The sequence below is a fragment of the Spea bombifrons genome, chromosome 4 (genome assembly GCF_027358695.1).
Source record: "Spea bombifrons isolate aSpeBom1 chromosome 4, aSpeBom1.2.pri, whole genome shotgun sequence".
In the NCBI taxonomy this organism is placed as follows: domain Eukaryota; kingdom Metazoa; phylum Chordata; class Amphibia; order Anura; family Pelobatidae; genus Spea; species Spea bombifrons.
Window position 1 is genome coordinate 66,041,101 of NC_071090.1, and position 26,732 is coordinate 66,067,832.

Genomic DNA, 26,732 nt, shown 5'->3' on the forward strand with positions numbered 1-26,732 from the left:
ATTGATTGTGGCTGAAACAAAATGTCATAAGGCACTGGCAAAGCCTCTATATCCCACTGTCTTTTGCGTGAAATTAATGTGGAAACCCTTTCAGGATTTCTAGTACCTGAACTAATCTACAACATGTAGTGGTGTGTGTGCTGGAAGCTCTATCACTTGCTAAGGAACAGCAATAGTGAATAGCGTGATAAGTGCCATTGAGTTATCTAAGATCTTTACATCTGTGATTGTCATGTTAACAGTCTGTACAGGAGAGAATGGATTTTGCTTTTTACCCAATCATTTGCACAAAGAAAACAAGAAAGGGCAGATGATACAGTACCTCCATGGTCTGAGACTGGTGCATGGCTTTGATTGCATTCTGTGCCATTGCCCTTGTAGAAAATGTAACAAACGCACAGCCTGTGGGGACAAGGGGACAGGGAGCAGGAAAGACAAAAAAAACAACAAGACAAAAGGGTTGGACGCTTGTTAAACCAACACAATCTACGAGAACGGCCACAAGACGACACTGTTCTCAGTAGTACATAAAAGTAACAACTCCTTGAATTTTTTTAGCGGTTTGGTACTTACAGTGCTGACTTGCTAATCCGATCATAGAAGAAAGAAAAAAAACAAAAAACAAAAACAACAAAAACAAAATGGGGAAGCGTTCTTTTCAGCCATTTGTTACAAATACTTAAAAATAGATCTACACATATTCAGTCATGAATTTAATCTTAACAACATACAATAAAAGGGTCATTTATACGGGCACCACTTCTGCCAGTCGCAAACGCTAATTATAACACAAAACATTTTTTTGTGGGCCTTATTGAAAGAAAAATATGTCAGGATAACACTACCACTACACTGAATTTGCACATCAACAATAATATATAACAAAACTATTATATATTTCAATTATATAATCAATGTTAAAAAAGCCATATACATTGGGCTGTATTATGTCTGTGAACTTGTATTGTTTACCCCAGAAAGGTACCTCTGGTGGATTTTAATATTATGATTTGTAAGATTAACTGATGTTTATCATGTTAGATTTAAAAAAAGTCATGGTGTGTTTTTTGATATTTAAATAATCTGTTAACCTAATGTGTTTTTATGGATTCATCAAGAACGCTTTCTAAAGAAAAACAAATATGGTTACAGTAATTTTAACTGTAGTCAAGCATGTAATATCAGACCTTGAAATAGAATAAGCTTTATAAATACACACTACAAAATAGCAAGCCTGTTATGCTGTTAATGGATGCCTGGTGTCCTTTATATATGACCCTGAAAGTTGTAATTGTTTTTATGTTCTGCACATTGGTAACAATTATTCCTTATTCATTAAAATAGATTATATGTAATTCAGCTCAATAAAAAAAAACAAAAGGCAGGTTCATGGCATCCCCTTAAAACATTGTTGTTTTCTTTAATAACATCATATACAAAAATACAGTGAAGTAAGAATATTTTGATATGCATCCATACATTGTTGGCATTGAAAACCAATGTGTCTTACATGCTTAAATTAAATGCACACCATATAATATTAGTGCTCAGACAAGACAATATAGATTCATGTTAGCTTAAAGGAAGACGATACCATTCAGTTGCTGGAATTTCATTGACATTTAGGGCCCTCCTGTTAGTTTATGAAAAACTTAAGACTGAGGCTTGATGATTAACTAAAACATATATTAGAGATTTAAAGACCAAGTTACAGGTGCCATTGTTAGCAATTGTGAAAATTTAAGAACACAATAAAATCCTACAGATTGCATTAGACCGATCTCTTCCAACATTAAGTAGCATTAAAGTTGTCAGGCACCTAACATTTATATTCCTAGAAAGCACTGCAAGCCTTTATTATGGCCAAAGTGTTGAGGGAAAGGCATCTCAAATAGCACAAGCAAAGACACTTAAACAAAAGCATGCAAGGGGATTTAAAACCAAACTATATTAAAGTTAATGAGCTATGCCTATTTTAATATAATTATTTTCCGTTGCAATTAGCCTTAGCCAGCTCCGCTTTTTATTTGTATGTGTGCCTTTAAATGGAGTGGCTTTGGCATGCGGAATATGGAATGCTACCCATGCCAGGGGACGGTGCCTGTATGGGTCAAATGCGGCACTTTCAAGGCTCATTGCCTTCCTACGAAATAAAAAACACTGCCTTTTGAAATTTCCATTTTATTCATCAAGCACCCTTGGGTATCTTGAAGAAAAAGACTGTGAAATGAATGCAGATTCTGGCTGATTTTGTAATAATACTATGGCTCACTAAAAGCTTCACAAGAGTAACATAGACATGTTTGATTCGTGCTCTCTAATGACTTTAAAAGTACATTGATTTTCAGCTTCTTTAGCCGAGCACAGTTTGAACTCGGGTTTCAGAGAATAATTTAGTGTTCCACTCAATTTCCTCAAAACATTATTATTACTACTTAAAAGATTTCCAAATGAAGCAAATCTAAACACTGAGTGGTTCCAGCATATTGCCATTTCAGAGCTAATGCACAAAATCCCTTTCTTGGCATCCCACGTTTAGCTGCAGCCCCAGTGGCCAGAAAACATAATGAAACAGTTAATTATTTATATACTAGATTTTCCAGCAACTAAAGGATTCGAAGATATGGCCAAATCAATCAGTGCGTTTGAACACATGGCTTATCTCTCCTCCCTGTTTTCACTTGTGTACAGCTGATGTAATTATCAAACCTCCTCACCATGATAATGACAAATGAGAAAGATAAAACCCACCCAACACCAACAATGCCATAACTGTAAAATTAAGGCCTGTCGTCTCATGCAGATAATCTATAAGATGATTTCCTAAAGCAGAACTTCATGTTTTGGTTAGCTATCGCCATTGTACTTTTGGTCAACAAAATGACCTAATCGATCCTATAAATTCTAACACATAAAAAGTTTTAAACAAGGTAGTCTATAGTGTCATGATGATGATGATGATGATGGTGTTGGCTAATTCAAACGTGAACCCTGTTTGTTCCCGTAATAGGCAAACAACTACACTACTTAAATATTTATACAGATATTAGGGGTTTGAGTTACAAAATCAGTATCTTTTAGAAGTGAAAAGCTAACAAAAAAATTCTGAAAAAATATTATTAGTAACTAAAACTTAAGATTCAAAATGGCCATCTGAACGAATGTAATGAATACTGCATTTTCATTCTATCATTCATGACCCTAAAAATAGGACTAATGTTTTAGGACTAATCAATTTCCCATTGCAAGATCACATGTGCAACCTTTCATGTACACTAAACAAATGGAAATGAACTAACTACTCACATGAAGTTTTACTTGAGAAAGGCTTTGCGTGTGCATATAAATAAAACCACATTCTTTTCTTCATTTTTTCATAGTACATTTCAATTTGTTGCATAATATGAAAAAAAAGATCGTAAGTGTACTACTTTTGGAACAGGAAATTGTAATTTTAAGGAAAGCCAAAGAAATGTAGAAAAATAAAAATAAACCACTGTACCTCTGCTAGATTCCATATTGTTGCTGGGCACTAAAATTAAAAAGGGCTCACGTTTATAATCAAACTCAAACTGAAATAAACTTAAGATACTAACATCCTTCATCAGTTTTTACACTAGACAGAAGTATCAGGAGCATCTCTACCTTAAGCACCAGTCCCTTTAAACACAAATCAAGATAAGGATAAGCTTAAATGAATACATATTTAAAAGAGAAAACAAACATTACTAACCATGATGTGGGTGATATTGTGATTTACTTTTCATTTACTATTTGTCATAGGTGTCAACTAAACAAAAACTCTAATGTTCAAGGAAGTGCAGATTAGGAAATTTGTAGATTGGGGTTTTTTTATACATGTGCAAAAATATGAGCTGTTCTCTAAATGTTCTCTTCAGTAACAAGTTTATTTTACCAATCTGGTTATCAAAGCAGAACCAGGAAAAAAAGAACATTCTACATATACTTAAAAATATATTTCTTTTTATCACTTTTTATATTGCCTCAATTTTCCATGGACTTTTACCCAGAATGTCTGTAAAATGGAACAATGATAGCTTAATTACAGATATTATTATTATTTTAATTTCTATATAAAATTACCAAATAAACTGATTCTTATCCAAGAAATGATTCTCACTGTTATAGTAAAGGCGAGTCACAGTTAAGGGACTAGCAGGCTTGTAGTTAGACTGCCATTGAATCTACTGATTTCCACCCTTCAATGTATTTTCTTTTTTTTCCTGGCACTGAATAGGTAACTGGTAGTTTGTAACCATTGGCACCTACCCAATCCTTTAACGGAGGAGGGTCATTCAATCTATATGATGAACAACATCTATAAGCAAAGACTTCTGCGGCCCCTCACTGGGTGGAAAACATCAACTGACCAGCCTTCAGTACTAAGCTCCAATTGTTGGTTTAGATTCCCTTTGAAATGATCATGGAAAAAGCTTTAGGAAAATAATAGGCATGGTGGAATTAGACGCAGTTAACATAAGAGCCTTATATTGCAACTAGGGGCTATTCTATTGTTAATCTGTACTTATGAGGAATCATGCATGTGAATGTGGATAATGATGTTTGGCTCACTCAAATTAGATTATAGATCACAGATTAGATCACATATGGATACTGTGAGTGTGGCTACAGTATGTATGATTTATAAAAAGCACTAATGCCTACTCTAGCACATTTGTTCTTGGCTTGGTTCTCTTTGTTATACAAAACACTGGTATTGCATGTAAGTTATGGTTTTTAAAAACACTAGAATATAGATCATGTTAAATAAATGTTAAATAATGTTCTAACAAAGAATATGTTTCCATACCATGATAATACGAAGGATATGAAAAAATTACATGGAAGTCTTTAGACGATTGTGGGAAACATCTGTATTTCAGTGTCTCAATTCTTCATTTTTATATGATCTGCCCTCTGAGAATGTAGACTGGCATTTATGACTATAAAGAAAAATGGTTTATGTGTAGGAAATGTCAAATATCCTAAGCTCTTCCAGGATAGAGCTAACAAGTTCATTTAAGAATTCTCAAAGCTTTTAAGTCGCTTGGTAGAACGACCGGTGGATGGAGTGGTGATGCTAGGCGCATAGTGGGACAAGCAATGGAGCAACATGAATGAATAAAGCAATGCAAGCAAAAGAGAGGATGGCCTACAACATCAAGCTGGTTCAACTAGAAAATTTGTGATATCTGTTTTATAATATACAATACAAATCAGTCATTAAGGTTTACAACCCTTTCAAATGCTGAAGCATAAACAGAATTCACACCTGATGATCTAGAATTTCAATGTAAAACCTGAATTAGAATCAAGTATGCACCATATATGCGTTATATACGGCATACATTTGAAACATTAAGTATATGTGAAAGGCTTAATAAATTATATATTTTTCTCAGTTTAACACAAGGAGCAGGTGCTTTAATTTAACTCAGGATACAGCACTTAGAGCTTCCATTTCTCAGCTCCTGATCTGAATTTGACGAACATTATCTTATAGTGGAACATACACAAAGTACATTCTTGAATAGCATGGCACTCTGTTGCCAAGGAATCCTTTTAGTTACCTAATTTGATCTTATTATCCATAAGTGTGTTCCGTACTGGCAATTACTAAACAGAGGTTAAGAATACATAAGAGGCATGTAAAATGTCAACAAAAATCAATAAGGCACAGTTTATGCATTTACACCAATTTTCAGTATGCTAAAGAGAAGTTACAAGGAGATGTTGCAATTAGTTGGTCTTGGAGAAAAAAAAACCCGTAAAAGTGCTATCTGAACAATGGAGAAGCTTTTTATGCTACGAATGTGGACATCCTTTTAACAACTCCTTCATTCTTATTTACAGATCAATCAGTATTCCATTTAGTATCTAATGCTAAGCAGAACACCTCCTAAATTCTGTCTGAAGATTTTGTAATTACTTTCAAGTAGATCTCTTGTTGGAAGGATGTCTGTTATCTTTGTTTTAAATATACCAAAAAATATAGATTTTGTTTTCTAACTTAAAAATGGCTGTTCTTACGGATTAGGAGTAAACATGGGACTGTTTATATAAAAGTTGTTCACTGTCAAAGATGCATGAGAGGGGTTATCATTATAGTAACCAATGGAATGGCTCAATCAAATTGTCCATGGCAACAGAATCACCTTTTCTACATACTTCCATTCCAGATGGCTCATCTACTTTAAACATCTGTATTTCAGTCCTATTTCAGATCACCTTGCTTGCTATTCTGAAACAGCGTAGAATATCTTGGAGATCTATAAGTCATTTTACTTAGATTAGTAGTGGGTTGCTTAGACCTCTTCACTCAAAGGCTTATTGACCTGAATGTGTGCTTTTTCTCATTTCTTGAAATCACACTTTCACTGAATATATTACTAGGCAATTTTGCTAATGAAAAGGCGCAAAAAGGGTCATATTTAATGAACATTAGAGAAGATGAACTGAGGTGGATTGGGACTTGCAATAATTAGTATTCTGCATCTCCAAAGTATTGATGAGCTCAGTTGTCACATTTGTGGGTAGTTATTCTCACCGACAATTATGCTAATACAAAAATGACATATTCATGGGTGTTACAGAAACACATGGTGATTTTCCATGTTAATTGGTCCCATTTTCTATAGAAGGCAAAAGGGTAGATTCTTATGGGCAGCTGCAGGTCTGAGCAACATCATTGTGCATCTGAGGCCAATTTTATCACTATACATATTGTATGATCTACATATTCTATTATAATATAGATCATTTTAATTATCTTAACATTTTATTGTTTTATATATTGGTAACCCTGCATTTGATATTGTATGCCTAACATGATTCGCACCCTATACTAACAGCAAAGAAGTTGATTCAGAGAAACTAGTTAATTTGTAACATTGACACCTGTATTTGTACGTTTGAATTATTTCAATAAACATTTCTAGATGGATTTTCATATTAGCCATTTGTAGATAGGCTAATTTGTAGGATAGCAAGCTTAATAGGTAACAGAATGCCCACCCCATGGTGTGCAGAGGGTTAATGCCTTCATGACACTCCAAGCTTAATAAGCCCAAGCAAAAATAGTTATGTAAAATATGACCCCAAATCAGTCACTTTGGCACTAACAACAATTTCCATCAAACTTCGTCTGTTATGCTGTTTACTGCAATCAAATATATTTACAGACATCTTTAGCAATAACCCGATTTACCCAAGATTACAATCAGCAACACACTTGAAGTATTGTCATTAAATGCATAAACCATGTCCTCATTGTAAAATAAAGATTGGACACCTGTGGTTGACTATCAACTGATCTCACTCTTAAAAAGCCTCTCTCCTTATTGATTTTTTGAAAGCTGGTGTAATTTTAGATATGCTTTTGCAGTAAAACAAACATTATGTGTTTTTTTTTTATACATGACTGTCATATTAATTTGTAAACTACAAGTGCAGTACATTCACAAAACAATAAACGATAAATGAAAAAAGCATTGTTAAATAATGGAATTATTGTATTGTTTTTAATGGGATGATCATGCAAGGGGGGAGGGGGTCCTAATTAGATTATAATAATTATTATCATTATTTTTTAAATTAAACTATTTTAAAGGAGAACCCCCATGGAAAAATAAATATTTTTATTTAAGGATTAAATATGATGCGTGTACAGTTGTGTACATAGCTTTGCATTGAAGAAAACTGGGTTTATTTGTGCAGATAAACTTCTTTAATCTGCAGTTTTGTAGGTTGCCATTAAAGGCAGTCATGTGGCAATATGGGTGGGTTTCCCTGCTTAAACACCACACTGAGCTGATTCTTCACGACGCTGCTAATGAAAACGTTTCCTTTATATTGTTTCATAAGCCAGAGGGTCCCTCTGGGTTTTTAAGACTGAGCCATTCTTTTGTTCACCACAAGACAGTGTGTTAGGTCAGGGTGCTGGTCTAGTAGATTGAGCTACGGTAACAAGAGTTAGAACACATACACAAGACTAATAGCAAGATATCTAAAATTATTGTTTTTTGAAGTACTACACATTTGTTTGCCATTCTACTACATTATGTTTATTGTCCACAGTACATAAACCCTGTTTAGGCAACCCAGTTCTTTGTAATAGGTGCTATCTTGAAAGGCAAAATAAAGAACTACATCTTTAAGGAAAAATGTGACAAATACGATGCAAAAATGTTATCAGAAAATAAGTAAAAAGCAGAGTTAGGGACTGGTGCTTAAAATTTGTCTCCTTAAAAACTATACATATTTACTGTTCCCAGCTGGACCATGAATAAATGCCGAATAGGTTGTTCTGTTAAAGCCAAAAAAAAGTTGCTTATCCCAGAATGCTTTTGAAAAGAAGTTAACAAGAAGCTGATTTGAGTGCATGGGCTCAGCTGGTAACATTATATATGTTGCAATCTTGCACTACTAAAATGCTACATGTGAAAATAATCCTTTTAAGAGCTGCAATCGCTTTGTACACAAGTGAACATAACTGGAGATAAATTCTTTTATTGTACCCTTGGTGCATGGTAATAGATAAAAATCCAAAGCATGCTTTCCGTAGAGACCCTTTTGACTTAACGTCTTCACAATGCCGTAAAAAAAAAAGATCTGGAGAGTAACTACATCACATGAGAAGCAACAGCAAGTGACCTCTGGCCCAACACATCTGCTGCATGTGACATATTGCTCCAATTAGCTCATAAGCAAGAGGTCCTTACAGACAGCGCACTCACCTCGACTTAGACCATCAGGTCCCCGTAGGATTCTGCATTCTTCTATCTGGCCAAATGGAGAGAACATCGCCCTGATATCATTCTCGTTACACTTCTTCGAAACCATCCCTATGAACAATTTTCTGTCTTCCACGGCTAGAAGATAAAAATAATAAATGAGCAAGGGCCATTTCATCTTTTTTTTTTTATTCCTGTGATCAATGCTTCATTAGCACATCAAAAGCAGCTACGATCATGTGGGCTTTGGTATATGCTTTATGCAGGTCCTACGAAGGCAAATAATTACTCTTTATTTCACATTTATTTTCACCCCTTCATTTTTTTCCTGTGAAACTACCACCCTTCACAGTATGTTAAGATGCCATGCACTGAAATACATTTATTGAAGCGATTTTGATACCGCTGTAACGTTACACGTACGCATGTATGGAGATATATTTTAAGGCGCATTGAATGAAGGCAATTATGTAAATCACAGCTGTCAATCATCTATCCTGTTGATTTACAAACAAGGCAGGTTGTTTGGATAATACAAGCTTATATATCTACAGCCAAATTAATTGATGAATTGGTTGAGTTAGTATAAGTAAATCAAAACATGACATCAGGGCAAATGTCCTGATAATCACAAACGGAGAAGGCTGCATTCTATATAGATAAAAACCATTGTTCCATCTTTGTATACAAAAAATAAATTGACCATTACAAGCGTATGAACGGGATGAATAACATGCTTTATTACACGCTGTAAAATATTCTGCCTTTTATCCCTGATTGCAAAGATCCCTTGTTTAATAATATTATATTGTATTTGGCATCAATTGCCGATGTCATTGGCTTAACCTTATGTTTTAAGCCTAATTCAAAAATACTTTCATAAAATAAACATAGGTGATGAGCTTCAATAACAGACCCCCGGGCTATCATACATAGGACAAATGGTCGTCCCGTCAGTATAAGCCATCATTATGTCTTTGTTACATTTCCAATTTAGCTTGAAGGCTGAATATCATGGATAAGTGCGAATTCCTTTACAGCCATCTCAGGAGTTACGCAGACTTTGAAACTTTAGACATACATCAAAAATGTAATTATTCTCCAGAGCCTCCTAACATAATACCATGGATATTAATAACTGCTAAAAACTGGAATGCAATGCTTAGTTCTATAAGCACTTATTTCTCTTAACCTAAACTCTATGATTATCAAGATAACATGACGGCATGCCAAACTGGATTTTCGCCAAACACAAGCCAGGCATGTAGCATCTTTTCACAGTTAAGTAGACAGTAGCAAATACGTTAGTGATTAGCGTGTTAGTTGAAATTATACAATTAGAAGAACAGAACCCCATCAAGTTCCCTATTTTGACGCCATTTGAAATGTATAAGCAAACCCACAAAACAAACAGTGGGTTCTTTAGTCAGGAAAACAAGAAAAAATGTACCTTTACAGCATTCTATTTAACTATTTGCTAATCAAAACTTTCTTTAATTCAATAAAATACACTATACAAGTCAACTGGCATTGCTGAGGTCAATTAATTGAATATAGTAAATGGTAGGTGAAATGATGCGGCACTTAAGTTAGAAAACACTAAATACTCTGCATAGGTATTCATTTATACTATTATTTCATAAACACCTGACCTCCACTGTTCTTTTCATTCTACTCCTAATTCTGTATTCTTCCTCATTTTAAACTACTCTTTTCTAAACTAAAATATTTCATGAGCATTATGATGTCAGAATAGGAAAGCCTGGTCATACGTATGTGACTAGAAATTAAACCCAGAATTTATGTAAAAGCATTCAAGGTCAAGAGACAAATTTTCCAGGATCTCTTAAAGTAGATTGATTCATCATTGCATATAAATTAGATTATGGCGTGGTAACCCAATCAACATTTTCACAACGTTAGAACAAACAGTATTCTCATAGACAGGAAATGAATGCATACCCTTTGGGAATAGTTGTGCCATACAACATGTCAAAGAAAACATTTATTAAAAACATCAAAAAAATTGTGCTTTTATTATTTTACTTGCCGTATATTGTTGCTTATATCCCTTTACACCCAAGGGTTCTCACTTTCATTTCTTCACATCTCTCAATGAAATTCTTACAGACTGGTTTCTCCCCAGCTGTCTTTTCTATCTGCATCATGGGACTTAAGTCACTAAATCTTGAATTGTAGGTAAACATATTATCTCAGTGGCTTAACTATGTATTACGAAGGGCCCATCCCAGGCAGTTTTGCAAGACGAGGCAATCTGGCCCCACCGAATGTATAATTAAATCAGTGAAAATATTTGACTACACATTCAATGGAGCTATCTCAGTACTTTTTTGTGCATGGTTGGTCATTTACAATACATAGTTAAGTTTATAGAGTATTATCTGAACTTTATAACATTAGTCCATACATGAGTGAGTTCACTTACTGCTGCCATGTATAAGCACTATTAGAGGGTGTAGGAAAGGGTGATCTGTGTCGCCAAAGGCAGAAACTATCACCACCAGAAAATGGCCTGACTCTCAACCTCTTCATGAAAAAAGTATATATGTATGGGGGTTGGGATGCCGGTTATAAGGGACAAGTTGGCATATTATATATCATACTTTGCACTTGTAAACCACGGTGACATCCAGCCACCTACCTTTCCTACATAGCTTGTACAAGGTCCAACCCCACAATGCACATACACTGAATTTTACAACCATTCCATCCAAGGACATTGTTCTGCCTGCTAGCTCTCACCAAGGAGCACTTTAATTGAACAAAATAAATATATGTAATTTAACCTAATTTTATTTTCAATAAATCATAATGACTGCTAAAGCCTGAAGGAGCATTAGGCTTTGTCCAGTGCTACCAAATGTGGCCATCTATTCCTTTTCCAAACCGTTTCTGTACCTGGGAGAAGCCTCCCTCGTTGGATTATTTGGAAGCATAAGAGAGCTCTATTTTCACAGCAGTGTATGCGTGAACGAGGAGTTACAGCAGAAAGACGTTTATTTTGGTTTTATTTTTTGTCTGTGACCAGCCATAGAAAAGTATTATCCATTAAATGGAGCGCAAGTAACAAGTGAAGTATGATATCATACCGGCGTCTCTGTTGCTTATTTATACAAGAGGGTCATTTTTCCTAAGGTGGTTAAACACCCATCTGAAATAAATGCTCCATCTGGGGACTATACATCGCTCTCCAAGAGCTAATCCTTTGATTGGTAATGATCGTGAATTGGTTGGAAATAAAGCAGATGCTCTTGTGTTATCAGTGGGTTATTTTATCCTGTACCTCTTATAGTCAGCAAAATGTAGGCCATCACAGCTGACTGTTGTCGAAATGACCCAAGTCAGAATCACACACTGTGTATTTACTGAAGCAGTCACTGCAAGTGCATGTGGGATTTACACTAAAGCTGCTTTTGTACAGTATAGAGGAATGGGTGTCTGCTGACTGATCCACAGTTAATTCAAACTGAAATCTATTTTTTTAAATGCACAAGGTACTCAGTATTCTCCTTTTTCATGATTTCATTCCTCCCCTTCTCTAAATGGCATGCAAATTCAATTCATTGTTAATGAGCAGGCTGTCAGAGTACCTTCTGAAGTACAGCGATGAAATCAGAATTTTCTTCCGCAAGACTCTACAGCACACATATTTATTTTTATTATTGTGCAAATCATTTTGGTAGAATCGGTGTATTTACATTTTATGTATATGCCGTATTTTTATTTCTTATTTGTTGGGATATGTTGGAATAATAAAAAAGACTAATTCCGTTTGATGCTAAAAATGAATTTGTTTTAACAATGTCGGAAATTTTGAACAATGTGTACTTTTTAAGACATTTGTGCAATATTTAGCATTTCTATTGCATGCCTCATAACATTTTTATATGTTTATTTGATATTAAACCCAAATGAGAAAAGAGGATAAGAAATAATAAGCTCCATCTAAGCAAATTGCTTGTGTTTTTTTTATAATATGCAAGTGAACGATGAGAAACCATCAGTTAAGTGGTCTGGGGCATTTTTTTAATTCTTTTTTTTTTTAATGTACTTTATGTGACTACTGCAAAAACAATGTGGATAGTTACCAAGGAAGGTATCCGCTATAAGCAGTAGATTAATTCTAGAGAAACGAACAAGAAATCCTCTAAACAAGACTTAAGAATTAAGCTTGACTGCAAGCTCCCAGACACATTTCTACATAGATAAAAGAATGAGATAGTTTAGAGTCAATCCAACTTGCTAGAACTGTCCAGGGTGCTGAAGAGTAACGCTACAGCTAATGCAAAGTCACTGCCGGTGATCCATCACAGAAATAAAAAAAATATCCAGCTCTGCTGCTTCTGCAACCGGCGTGTCAAGCAAACAATACCTTATTATTTCCAATTACATAAAACTACATAAAAGTCGATATAGATTTTAATGGTGCTGAGTAGCTTGAGCTTTTACATTGGGGATGCATTTACTAAGAGATAAAATGTTGATAAGTACATAATCCATGGTTGATCTCTGGAGCCTGAAGAACAGGGTTTAGGGTGGACATTGGCTTCGACAAGCTTTGTCATGGAGAATGGTGGACTTCTTGGATGGATTCTTGTGCAAAAGTTCTTTTACCATCACAGCTGAACAAGCAAAGCTCAAAGATCCTGCATTTTAATTGTTGCTAATAAAGGACTAACCATGTAACTGCTAAAGCAGAGAAGGGTATTAATGTTTTGTTATTGTAGTAGTAAGGGAAGTAATGGGCCATTTCACCTGGCAAGAATTTGTACGCTGTGCTCACTTGCTGTCCTCTGATCTGCTTTCAGATTCCAATTGCTGGTATAAATAGCTATTGTGGTCTTTAATCAAGGCCAACAACCACAGTGTACGGTTTTGCATTGTTTTTTGCACAGATCTCAATCCCTAACACTCACGGTTATAGCATATGCCTAGTGGGTCGTATATTGCCCAGGTCTGCTATAGAAAGATTGATCCTACTATTAATGTACATTGATACATATTAGGATGTATACTATATATACTTATTGTTTCTATTTATTTTTGGAACATCTTTGTTTAATATTTGATATTGTTTGTCTCATTCTAAATAAAGAGTATTTTGAATACTGAATGCACATTGGAAGCACCTGCACATTTTGGTGAATGCGTATGGCATTTGATTACGTATGGACTTTTTTTTTTGTCTGAGAAAAGAGAAAATCATTTACAACAGTACATCTTTTAACACCCTTGTCTGTGATTTCAGAACGCACCCCTGGATAAAACATTTCCTGCATTAATTAACAACTTTCCTATGTGTTGGTGCGAGCATATGGCATTTAATTACCAGCTGACAAATCTGCAATTCTTTCTGCTTAGCATAGCAGAATATGTTGTCCACAGTTCAGTAAGATAGCAATGGTCTATCTAAATATTTCATTTAACAAACAAAGATCTGCCCAAAACATTTAAAGCTGTGCCTAATGATCTTAAGACAAGATTCGCAGGATAAAGGACACAATTTGAACTCTGACTGGTATACCACACAGCCTACAGCCAATGGTTTTGGCAGAACATCATGGGGAAAAAAACCTGTTTGTTCAGGCACACACATATACAGTCATTTAGCAGGTTTCTTTGTGATTTTGCATTTTGTAGGTGTATTTACTAACAAAAGAGTTGGCACGAGAGGGGGAGTTGCAGTTTTCATCTTACTTCACTAAACATTATGACGGGAGGTAAAATAAAAACATGGATGGCATCTCTGATAACTCCCAAGGATGCGATGAGCGATGAAATGTAGGCAGGGAATGGCAGGTTCCATACACAGGCTGCATGCCACGCTAACTAAAGCACTGCATGCACTTTGATGCCATGAGCGGTCAAGTGATGTATAAGTCATGATGTACAAGTTGGAAAAAGCTCTTACACGGGAACAAGATTTTTCCTGCCAGCGTATCCCTGAGGTGGAAAGTGTTGGAAGAATATTCTCGTTGAACTCTAGTTTGAATTGTTAGATGATAGTTGTAAAGGGTTCTTTACAATACATTCGGATTTCAGGAGTTCCAGTTTATAAAACAATCAATGTGACAAGAACACCACAGGTCAACGTATTACTATGACAAATACAACAACAATATGGGTAGGTGCCAAGTTACATGGAGGACATGATGCTTTATCTCTGCTCAAGCTAGATTTTAGAACTTCTGTGCTGAAATTATTATTGTGAGAATCCAGAGTATGTGTATATTCTCAAATATATAATATAGTAACATTTCTGATTTCCATGTCTAGTTTTGTTAGAACAGTGATGTTAACAAAATGGCAAGGGATATTTCAGTACTAGGCCATTAATATATATATATATATACATATATATATATATCTTATTATGGCATGACGTAGTACATGTACTTTTTCAATACACTATTATGTACTGATTATTATTTGACCAGATGTACATCTTCAACAGATCCTTCTTGACTGAAATCAATACTCCGCATTAAATTGCCATTTTGACCTATGGTCCCCAACTCTTACCGACTGTGGTTCTTAGAGTTTGACATCCTTGCTTCACTAAGCATTTCTCTGTGAAAACTACTCCAATTAACTTCCTTCTGATTTCCTACTTGAATTGAAATATTCTCTACAATAAAACTATTTACAGCATACTTTTTATATTCTCTAATATAACAAACTGATTATATAAAATGTAATTTAATATAAATAACAATTTTATGGAAGTTTATTTTTAGAATTTATTTGCAGCAGAGCATTTCAGAAAATTAAAGCCTATGAGAAACTTCCATATTGCTGCTTGATGCATTAAAATTAAATAACAAAATCTCAAATGAGAAATTCCTGATTTAGTCTGTAGTACAGCTGCACATTTTGCAGAGCAACAGCCAAAATCACCTTATGTTTTAAGACATCAGCCCTGTGTATAGCAATTATAAAAAAAAAACCCTGTAAGAATTCAAATGGCTATGTGTGACTCACCTATGTGATAAAATCCAGAAGTATTCTAAGGGCCCATTATACAAGCTTGCTAGATACTATTTACAAGAGGGCTTTCAAACTGTTCAATGCACAACTTTTGTTATAATAAGTCCATTCAAATTTCATAATTAAAGAGACATATTTGTGTCCCCTGGCAGCAAAACAGGTGGCTGCTGTCATTTTAATAAGAAGATTCAAATGAACTTAGCTGTGAAGCACATTGTAAATACAAAAGGTTATAATTTATTTATACAATCCACACCATGAGCATAATACTTTAGGATACGAGCCCACAGGCAGAACCCAGGAAATAACATCCTCTGTGCTGTACATGACAGAGATTGAGTGGGAGAGGACGCAAATGCTCAATTAAACCTCCAATCTGTGGTGTTACTGGAGTGGCATGCGATTCCGGGGAAATAATGTGAGGGGGAGGCCAGAAAAACAGCCAAAAAATAACAGGCTTAAATGTGCTCATACTTTCCACAAGATTTGTCCCGCTTTCTTACAGTATACCCAGTGTTCTGTCTTTCTGGACTTTATGGGCACATAAAATTATTTTTCTATTGAAAAAACCTGAATCTACCTCCACATTATTCACACCTGCATAGGTCATGTCCATGATGTAGAGAGAGTCCCACTTGCCCCTTCTTAAGGACAATGGGAACCCATGCGTTTTTTCTGCCCAAGGCTCTGCAAATTCCAATTTAGGGCTGGCTCTAGAGGAATTTCACATTGCATTGCACCTGGCCCTGCAGCACTAACGTGGCTCATAAAGTGAGCCTGGTCATGTACAGATCCCTTAAATGTCCTGGACGGTCCCCTTGCTCATGACCGCACATTTTATAATCAGGAAAATAGGGAGAACCATGCGTCCTTATCATTGTATGATCTGAAGGCAGGGAGATTAGAGTTACAAAGGAGATGAAGTAAATAAATAACTTAAATAAAAAAAAAATGCTTAAGGGGAACTAAAGGTGATGTCACCACAGAGTCATCAGGGTTTCCTGCAGCTGCAATCCCTTTTAATTAGTGCTGAAATATGACATCATATACTGACTCTCCCTCTTTTTAGGAAGCATGACACTGACAGTGTGCTACGGAGGCAGACCTGGGTTGGTGAGGGGGATCAGAGAACTCCCTTGTAACTGTCCTATTGAGCGGAGGTGCACCAGGTGGTCTGATGACCCAATAGGTTGATCTACATGTAGTTTTGTGGCAGAGGAGCTGCCACCCTCCTGGACCTGCCACCCTAGGTCTACTCAGCCTAGGCTAGAATACACCACTGCATGTTACTATTTCAAGAGCTGTAAGTGATATAAAAAATTGAAAAAGCTTTTAAGGTCTCTCCTTAGTTGGAAATTTTCTTCAGTTTCTTTAGAAACTGGAAATTTACACGCAGTAGAGTATTTCCATTAGATACATAGCAAATATCTAACCACATGTGAATTAAACGGGTTTAAAGTTTAATTCTAATTAAAATGACAATTTGGCTGTATGATTTCATTTACACTTCTCATAACTGAAAAAATGTTCTTGGTTTTCCTTGACCTTTGTGACTACCTTTATTCTTCCTCTAATGCTTTTATTACAGAATTAACCAATTTTACCATGACAATGTGTTCAATAAAAAAAAATTCTATGAAGCTAGAAATTCTAAATTTAGCACAAAAAAACCCCACTGAGAGATATAATCCATTCATGATTTGCATTTGGAGATATACAGATCTTTAAAAGCTCTAGTTACTAATTAATGATGCTGAGAGATATCTTATAGTAGGCAACGGGTCAGACCATTGGAACTTGGAAAAAAAAAGAAATCTTGCACGGCTAATTTGATTGAAAATGAAGGTACCTTTCACTACAAATTGTACATCCATATTATTATAACTGTCAGAGGAATCTTTTAAATACAGTACTACTGGAAATAGATTCAACCTAAGGAACATCTGGATACCTTTCAAATAAAAAGCATCATTTAATGGAAAAGTGATATTTCTTGTGTAATAAATACAATAGTACCCATGTTTAGGCACCATAAATCCATTTCCCACAGACATTCGAATCTATATTTTGGTTCTTATTGTTCATGGGGATAACAAATGATAAATGATTGTTTATTAATAATTATTATTCTATATTTAATTTTTTAATTAGATCATAGTAATCTATCTTGTTATTATTTTACATACAACTTCATTATCATACTGCTTTTCTAGGAGCTCAGAATGTTTATTGTGTATAAGCGTATAAGTGTTTCACCACCCTAAAAGTCCCAATAAGTATATAGAAACAGCATAAAATGTTTATAAAGAAATTATGTAAAAAAATACAATCTGAACAAATATGGGCTAACACATTTCAACAATATTTTACACCATAAAATATGATTTATATCTCATATGTTGTTACGGGCCACATATGTTTTTACAAAACAAAGGAAAAATATGAAATCAGATTTACCGTTGGACTTTTCACTGTCTGCAGGTTTCATCTGAATAGGATGATGCATCTGAAATAGAATGGGAGAACATCATTTTGTTAATATTCCATTGGACTTTACTACTCATGATTAATTGATGTTACAAGACAAATTGCAGTTTGGGAATAAACATTTTTGGGCCAGTATGTGTAAGCACATGTATTTTTGTTTTTTTTAAAACATATTTTAACGGAAGATTGAAAATCCTAAACTTTAAATATTATATTTATACCATTTAGCTACAAAATGGTCCTCCATAAAATATACATTTTAAGACGTTTCTTTAACTAGAACAGATATCTCAACAGATATAGATCTAATTCCAACTGTTTGTAAATAGGAAACAAAGTCAGGTTTTGTTTTGTACATGATCTGCAGGGACGATTTAAGATTAGCTAAAAAGGATCAATTTAACATTTTTAGAAACTATACTTAATACTAGCAAGGAAGTCAAACAAAAAAAGCCAAATTTAGCATTTACAAGGTTTATTATCCAGATCAAACCACACGCTATCTCTCAATCTGTACAAACTCCTGATTCTTGGAATAACTTAACATCTAAAGGGGCAATGATATATGCACATGTACTATTCTATCTATTAGAGTACAAGACAGCCGTGGTATTTTTATCAGCGTTTCATGTCATTTCAATGACATAGACAAGGATTCGCTAGTTTCATTGATGGACCTTACTGCAATCGGGAAAGGTCTTCTTTTTGCAAAAAAAATATATAGCGTATATAACTTACAACTATTTAACCCTTACTAAAGGATTCAGCAGATTCAGCAGAATCTTCTGTTAAAATATTTAGCAGACTGTATGGCAAAACATAATAGGTATGTTACCTATACGGCTAAGAAAGTATTTCTTGAAACGGTAATGGAAATATATATTATATATATAATATTCAGTAATAAAGCAAGCAGGATCTAGAAAGACGAGGATAACCCATATAACAACGTCTCCTTTTTCATTTTTATATTTCACCGTATAAAGGTAGATGGCACTTTTGATTAAACGGCTTTTTATGTCACATCATCACTTTGTGTATTCCAGATATAAACAGCTACTTCAACATTTCTTCCCTAAATGTTACACTTGCAAACTCTCCAGAAGAACAGATTAGATTTCTCACTTGTATGTGAAGGGGAAGCATTTATCTTTTATTTCAATGCCCTTTTCATTTTCTTTCTCAGTGCACATCTCTATTATGGATTCATTTCTTTTTTTTTCCCTCCCTAATCTTTAAATTTTTATGGGCTCTGATCTGATAATATGTCATATGATTCTTCATTCCCAGGGGTGAGTATCTATCTACAGAGTTGTTTGGCATTCTCTGACATAGTAAAGTAGGTTTTAATTAAATCTATCTGCAAATAAGTGGTGGTTGTTTGACCTGAACAACCAGATAAAGACGAATCTGTTGGGTAAACTAGTAGAGGATAAAATTATACGGTATTTCTATTGCTCTAAAATAAGTAGAAATTGGTAATACGAGAGTGTACTTTTAACATCTCAAGAAGCTACACAGTGTATAAAGAAGACCCTTTCGTTTTGTGTGTTGTCTTTACAGGACATTTTAGGTAGAAGCTTGGTACATCAAAGACAGAGGCACTTTGAAGTATGTAGCAACTGCTGTAACAGGTGTTGGCCCGTTTTAAAACTTGGTAGATGGGTTATGCCATGTTAACTAAATACAGGACTCTATCCTAGTGGCTGTATTGTCTTCAAAGTTTTTAATGCAGTGCCATAACAGTAAAACAAAGCCGGATTGGTAGAATAGTCTTCTGGAATCTGGGTTTATTGTGGCTTACAAATAATTATTTGTCACAGATAAATTGGTATGACAGGACCTGTAAAACACTGCCGAGTTATGTGTATTCACTGCTTACTACGCTGTGAGCCCTTGCGATGGCTATAGCACCATCTCATACAATAATTTATCATTTGTTTACTTTGAAAGGCTAAAGAAAAGAAGATGGCCTATGCCAAAAACAACATGCAGTACCTATATGGTGGGAGTACATTCCCAAAGCCATGCACGGTGTAAATAACTTTTAGAGAAATATGTAATGTACTAATATGTGTGCTGAGAATATCTGCTAGTCATTTAAGAGCTGTTTGACTATTGCCGCTTGGGAGACTGGATGTTAGCTTGGACACTTTCAAAATAATATCTCAATTATTTATTTTTTTTAAACTGGATTATATATAAAAATAATACTGATGCAATGTTTTAAATGTGATCTTTTGAGTACAGCAGTCGATCAGCGGGAACATTTTGTTTCAAGAACTGCCTTCCATAGGGAGCTGTCATTTCAGCACCACTACATAATGCTATATACCAAATGACTGATTTAATATAAGTTAAAACTGTCTAAACGCACAGCCATGTTCAAAATTGTATAGAAATGTATCATAATTACATGTGTCAGACTCAGCATCCCTAACATTCTCTGATGACAGCTGACATACATCTTTGTCCTGATCCTATTGGTACAAACAGCATGCTGGCAACCACACATTTTCCCATATTCCATCGTTGTTCCTTTCAGTTTTCTTATATAGTAAATGAGGTTGACCAAAGGCATAGGTCCTTTAAGTTCAACCTTTCTAAGACACCCCTCTATATGTTGATCCTGGTGATGGCAAAAAATTCCCTTCCTTCAGTTAATGTTAATTTTTCTATTTAAGTCAACTATTCCACTAGCAAGTTCAGTTTTACAAAAACACAACCCTGTAATTTCTATAATGACTGTTACCTGTGCCATTTGGATCAGTTAACCAAGTTTTTATTATCCACTCTATATCATATTGGTCATTCATTCATTTTCAGTTCTACAATCTGCCCACTAAAGAGATGGAAGAGTTTACCAATTTCTCCCTAGAAAAGTAAAACTGCTGCAAACAGCATTCAAAAGTGACCATGTCATTTAGCACAAACAAAGTTTCATTTCCTAACAAAATGAGAATTGGAGTTGCATCAGAACTGTGTAAATGACAATAAACACATTGTCTTTGGCCGTATATCATGCTATCCAGACAAATAACGTGATAACTAAAGCATAACAGCTACACAATGTAAACCGATCATTAACCAAAAAGCCTTTGCAGCACGTCTGCACTTCATAACTCAAAGGTATTCTCTTTGTTAAGATATTCCAGATACAGCACTCTGATAAATCAGCTTAATAAACAGCTGACGATTTGTAAAGCGTTTCTCAATGCTAGATTAGTCTATGTTGATTAAAAGGGCAATTAAACTAAGGACAATTCTGTTTGTCTCTTTTTGACCAGGAATCCAGTAACATATACATAAGAAATAATGGACCATTACTACTCATTAACAGTCTTCTGAAGTTATGGGTTCATAGAGTGAATATAGTCAGAAATGGATCTGAGTACATGTGTAAACTGTTTGTGTATGAGTGTGTGCTCAGGTTCTTACTACACTCAGCAGCACCCTGTTCATGCAGCTGTTACAGATGCCAAGGTAAAGAGATTTGGGTGCAGATATCAACAATGCACAGATGATACATACAATTGGAAGATGAAAACTCAATTTAAGGTACACACACATCCTACAATTTGTGAAATAAAAAGTAAGAAATTGTTTTGGATTAGGATAAATGCTAATCTGGTGAATATATTGGATTATTTTTGTGTCTCCGGTAATGAACACTGAGCACTGGCACCAAGAGAAGGTTGGGGTGTTATGGTACTGAACAATTATCTCCTCTAATGTGAATTATTTAAATGGTTACTTGTAGGGTGAGGGCAACAAAAAATCTACTAAGATGATATCTCAGCAATGCTCTCCAGAAATGCTCACTTAGTAATTTACATGTCCAGATGAGGAATTAGTTGGCACTAACATGCAGTGTTGTACAGGGACACTTTACAGATCTGTGATGGCACCTAACATACACTGTTATATACAGTACTGACAAAAGTCTCCAGAACCTGTCTACAGAAACATATATTCTTGAGAGAGTTCAGAGACCAGCTACTAAACTGGTGAATGAAGGGTCTCAAAATGTATAGTTTGGATGAGAAGCAAGAGAGATTGGATATGATAGAAACAGATTACAGGGGGAAGTATAAAAAGGAGAATAAATGGTAGGATAGAAATCCAGACTAAAACTAGAGGGTGAGAGTCTTAGATGTAATGTAAGGTAGTTACAACGAGGCAATTTAAACATGCAAGGGATAGGCGTATGGTTATTTTGAATGTAACACAAGACCAAGAATCAAATAAGGTAGTTAGAGCAAGAAAGAAGAGACAAACTAGAAGCAACAAATAGTTCTTATCTGCCCTCAACTTCTATATTTCTATAACTTTATATGGAGCACTGTGCCAGACAAAGACAAACTGATGCTTCTAACTAGCATAATCTAATTTTTACATTCTACAGAGATAACAAATAATGCTACTGCATACCTTTGCTAAAAATAGAGTAGAGAAACTGGTTCAACCTGAGTGGAATTCTATCTGGGAATTCTGTGTCTGTCTGTAGTAATAAATTCATCATTTCTGTCAGATTCCTCTAATTGGCTGTCAAATGGCATTGCACAGTCCCATCTGTGACTTCATCGTATCTGTGCTGGTACATCTGATGTAGTAATGAACATAGACTGGGAGTGAAATTCTCCACTTATGTCCTAACATGAGACATTTGCAAAAGGGAACATAGAATGGTATATACACTAAACACTGAGTAAGAATAGCCCGGCATGCATTTACTGTTGTAAGCCACGATTTGTTGCTACTCCAAAACTTTCAGACCAAAACATTGAACCAGAAATAGTCAAAAATTACTGTTGTTTAAGAAAGAGTTGGATACATTTGTAGATTTGGTCCTAAGAACCTCTTTCAAGTTAAAATTATTGGTAACAACGCAGAATATATTAAAGGGGTTGTCCCTTTGCTTTACAGCAAATTGTTATAAATCATCAGTGTAACAAACGGCATAGCTTGGGTTACAATTTTCAAATACCATGCATAAAAACTGGATTTGTCAAAAATGCAAATTACATCCAATTAGACCTCTTTTCTAGTAACAGAAAGACACTAAAGAAACTTTCCTTTTGTCATTCAAAAAATGATTTCTTTAGATTTACTTTTCAAGTAGTGTAAATGATGACTACATTTTGAAACTGTATTGAGAGCATCAGAAGTTGCTAAACTCGTGTACTCGAGCCTCCCCTGAGATGAAAAAAAAAGCTCTTGGTATAAAGGAGCCCTTGCATGTCAGGCCCACCGGTGAGCTTCTCCTCAAAGAAAGGCCACATTGGCCTACATACTGTATGTTTAAAGTTGAAGAAAGATATTTTTTCAATCTAGGCCTTTTGTAAATAGAAACTTAATTAATTGGCATGGTGCATTTCATAAGATTTGACATTTAGTAGATATAGCGCTCATGAGCATTTTAAGTGAGAAGAAGCCAATTAAGGTTAGTATGTCGATGTGTTAATTTTAGGCTTTCTAAGACAAAATAGCAAATTATTCAGTCACTCTGATAACAACATGAAGATGCTTGCGAGGTGAGGTGCTGTTGTGAGATAACACCACAAAAGAAAATCTTGCAAATGAAGCAGAGTGCCCCAGGTGTCATCTTATCTTCCACCTCCTAATTTATGCCTAATGAAGTCATTTATAGCAGGTTGTTCTTTAAATAGGTATCTTCCTCTGTTCTTTAGCAGTACTACTTTTCTGGTTAAAATATATACTTTTTATTCATTTTGTTACACAAGAAGCAATGTCCCAGTACAAAAGGGAAGCATAACTGAAAAAAGTATAATTTATCACCATTTACAAACTTTTTACATAGTATGTTTTTTTATTGCCATATCTACCTTTTTGCCCACACAGTGAGATCCTTTTTCATAATCTGAGTGGTACATTATATTGATGCTTACTAAACATTCCCATTATTAAAACTGTATGCAATTCTGCTACAGCCTAGATAACAGAATTTCTCTTGTTTGCAGTATGATTACTAGTTTACAACATATTCATACTCTTTTGATTTGTATGTATAAGTATGTGTGCATGTGTCTATATGATAAAGCTGGAGTTCTATGTCTGTTATCAGCTAGTGATATCCCACTGGGTGCCCAATCCCTCTTATCAAACTTTCAAGCTTTGCTCAATTTTGGAATTTGAGCCTCTTTCCTGTAGCTAAATGTTTCTTATATTAAAGCTATTATACCTGAAACAGAAGGAGAAGATCAGAGGAGGGCTGGCAGCCTTCAGCCCAGAAGGAAAGTCCATCCACATGGCCCACTGGTAAAAAGCCAAAAACACATTTGGAAGACAACACACTCAATATGTGTCCAAAAAAATTACTGAAAGGGAATGCATGAAAAACAAAAGGGACAGGCTATCATGTAAATGCTGCCTCGTGCGCTGGCTACTTTAGATACCCTGGTGGTTGTACGTGAAATTGTAAGTAGAACACAAGAAAATGCTTCAAACCCTAAACCTAGATCTTTACATTTAGAGCAGCCTAGGCAGCAATGCTCCTCTTATGCACCATACCAGACAGACCAGCATCCCCAGCTGCTTACTGTGGTTGCCATTTTCACTACAGGGCGACGGGATATGTGTCTTAGGTATGCAGCATCTGGCTTGGCACAGCCTCCATAGTGTACATGACACAGTAGGGGAGCTCATGGGGGCGCAGCACATGGGGGCCTGATCACCCTGTACCATGGGACATGATTCCTCACTGACGTCAGCCCTGCCCAGGACAACGTGCAAAAATGATTTTGAAAGGTCCACAGCTGCCTACTCTACAATAAGGTACCAATATAAAAATGAAGAGAACAATTACATGGGGGTTTTGCATGAGCTGTACAAAATGCCAAACACACTGTCGTAATACTTTTGTATTGTTATTAAATGATGATGAGATCCAAAAGGAGAAAATGAGTATTCATTAATATGGTAGCTTTCAAATACGTTTTATTACTATGAATGACTCCAATTGCTTAGTGTGTGATTATGTTCTTGTATTAATCTAGATGTGCACCTCTACATATAATGTCAAACTACTTTAGCAGAATGCAATCTCTGTTAGCCCTGCTGATGCTTCTCAATTGCTCTTGAGAGAACATACTTATTATACAAAGTCCAGCTGTTTCCTCATCATTCACCACCACTCTAGACCTCTGTACACTTGAACTCTAACAATGGAAGCCCATTCCTATCTTTTTTCCTGTAATTAGATACATCATGTTTTCAATGTCCAAGCAATTATTTTTCCTCATAACTTCTGTTGTAACAGACATTGTTCTATTAAAGTATGAATGAAAAGGAGACAGAAGTTATTCTTGACTGATTAAGTCTAGGGCCACTTGACCTATTGCAGAATATCTAAGTCACATTAAATAATCTTAGCGTACATCTATGATTTAATTGAAAGTGGAAGTTACAATGTATTACATAAGTTACAGCTTAACATAGACCATGGAGCCAGTCAGATGTGGATAAAAAAAACCCTTTTTGCCTTGAATAATGGTAAAAACAGCAAAACTCTTTGGTTACGTGAGGAGCATATAAGGTTTATATATACTGACATTTAATGTCTGATATATTCTTTACTTTTTTAAAATAACACTTACTGCTTTGTGAAAATGTTTAATGTCTTAGCAAAAAGAAAAGTCTTATTTTAGCAAGCATCTATTCTAAAAATCACTCGTAAATGTGCATGCTGTCCCTATAAGATAATATTTCAGACTATGGCAACAAAAATGTTTTAATTATATTATGTGACCGCTTTGTAGGAGGTTTGCTTAACATTCTGAAATTATTCAGCCTTAATTGGCGCCTTTCTTTGATATGCAACTAAAGCATTTGGATGAAACAGCAGCCACAAAGGCAGTGGCACTGGGTGTAATGCTCCAGTTCAGTCATCAGTCAGTATTAAAACACGTACTGGTTTTACAATGCAAATACTATCTGCAGTTGAATTAAACATATTTGTGAGACACTGATATATAGCTGAGGAAGAAGCAATATATATATATCTCAAAGAAATTGTTTAATTAATATTTTAACAGAGCTGTAAATAAAAAACATGGTGACTGCAGGAAGGTCAGAGGTCATATCCCAAGCAGATGTCACATCCTTAACAAGGAGGCACAGGGGCGCTGCCGTCAAGTATGCCTCTCACCTTATAGCATCTGCCCCTCTTGCCCCATGGAAGCCACAGACCTGTAAACACTTGCACTTTCACCTCCTGTGTAATATACCCCTATCTGCTACATTCTTTTCCATTGTAAGCTCATTTGCACAGGTCCCCTTGTTTAGCTTTAATCGCTATCAGTCCAAATTGATATATATGTAATTATATATATTATACATTATATATTTTATATATATATATGTATATATATATATATTGCATATATTATGATGTCATGTTTACCCATTATATATTCAGTAGCGCTGTGGATTATGATGGTGCTACAAAAATAATATTAATGTTCA

At 35.1% G+C, this 26,732-nt stretch overlaps 1 protein-coding gene and 1 long non-coding RNA gene across 18 annotated transcripts in view; both read right to left on the reverse strand.

Annotated features, from left to right (window-relative positions):
- The window catches only part of CELF2 (CUGBP Elav-like family member 2), a 231,510-nt gene that overhangs the window by 43,418 nt on the left and 161,360 nt on the right, over positions 1-26,732 (reverse strand). For 8 of the 17 annotated variants that reach the window (XM_053465223.1, XM_053465222.1, XM_053465238.1 and 5 more), the window contains exons 4-8: positions 18,219-18,267; positions 8,757-8,891; positions 3,503-3,532; positions 574-585; positions 323-402 (exon numbers count right to left, since the gene is read on the reverse strand). In XM_053465223.1, the coding sequence (XP_053321198.1) occupies positions 323-402; positions 574-585; positions 3,503-3,532; positions 8,757-8,891; positions 18,219-18,267 (306 nt within the window). The remainder of the gene's footprint in view (positions 1-322; positions 403-573; positions 586-3,502; positions 3,533-8,756; positions 8,892-18,218; positions 18,268-26,732) is intronic. The other 9 variants (XM_053465230.1, XM_053465229.1, XM_053465232.1 and 6 more) reach the window with 2 other exon arrangements.
- On the reverse strand, positions 23,592-24,862 carry LOC128492626 (uncharacterized). Its single transcript, XR_008354115.1, has 3 exons — positions 24,785-24,862; positions 24,451-24,747; positions 23,592-24,413 (listed from the first exon to the last, which is right to left on the reverse strand). It is a non-coding gene; the product is annotated as an uncharacterized LOC128492626 (long non-coding RNA).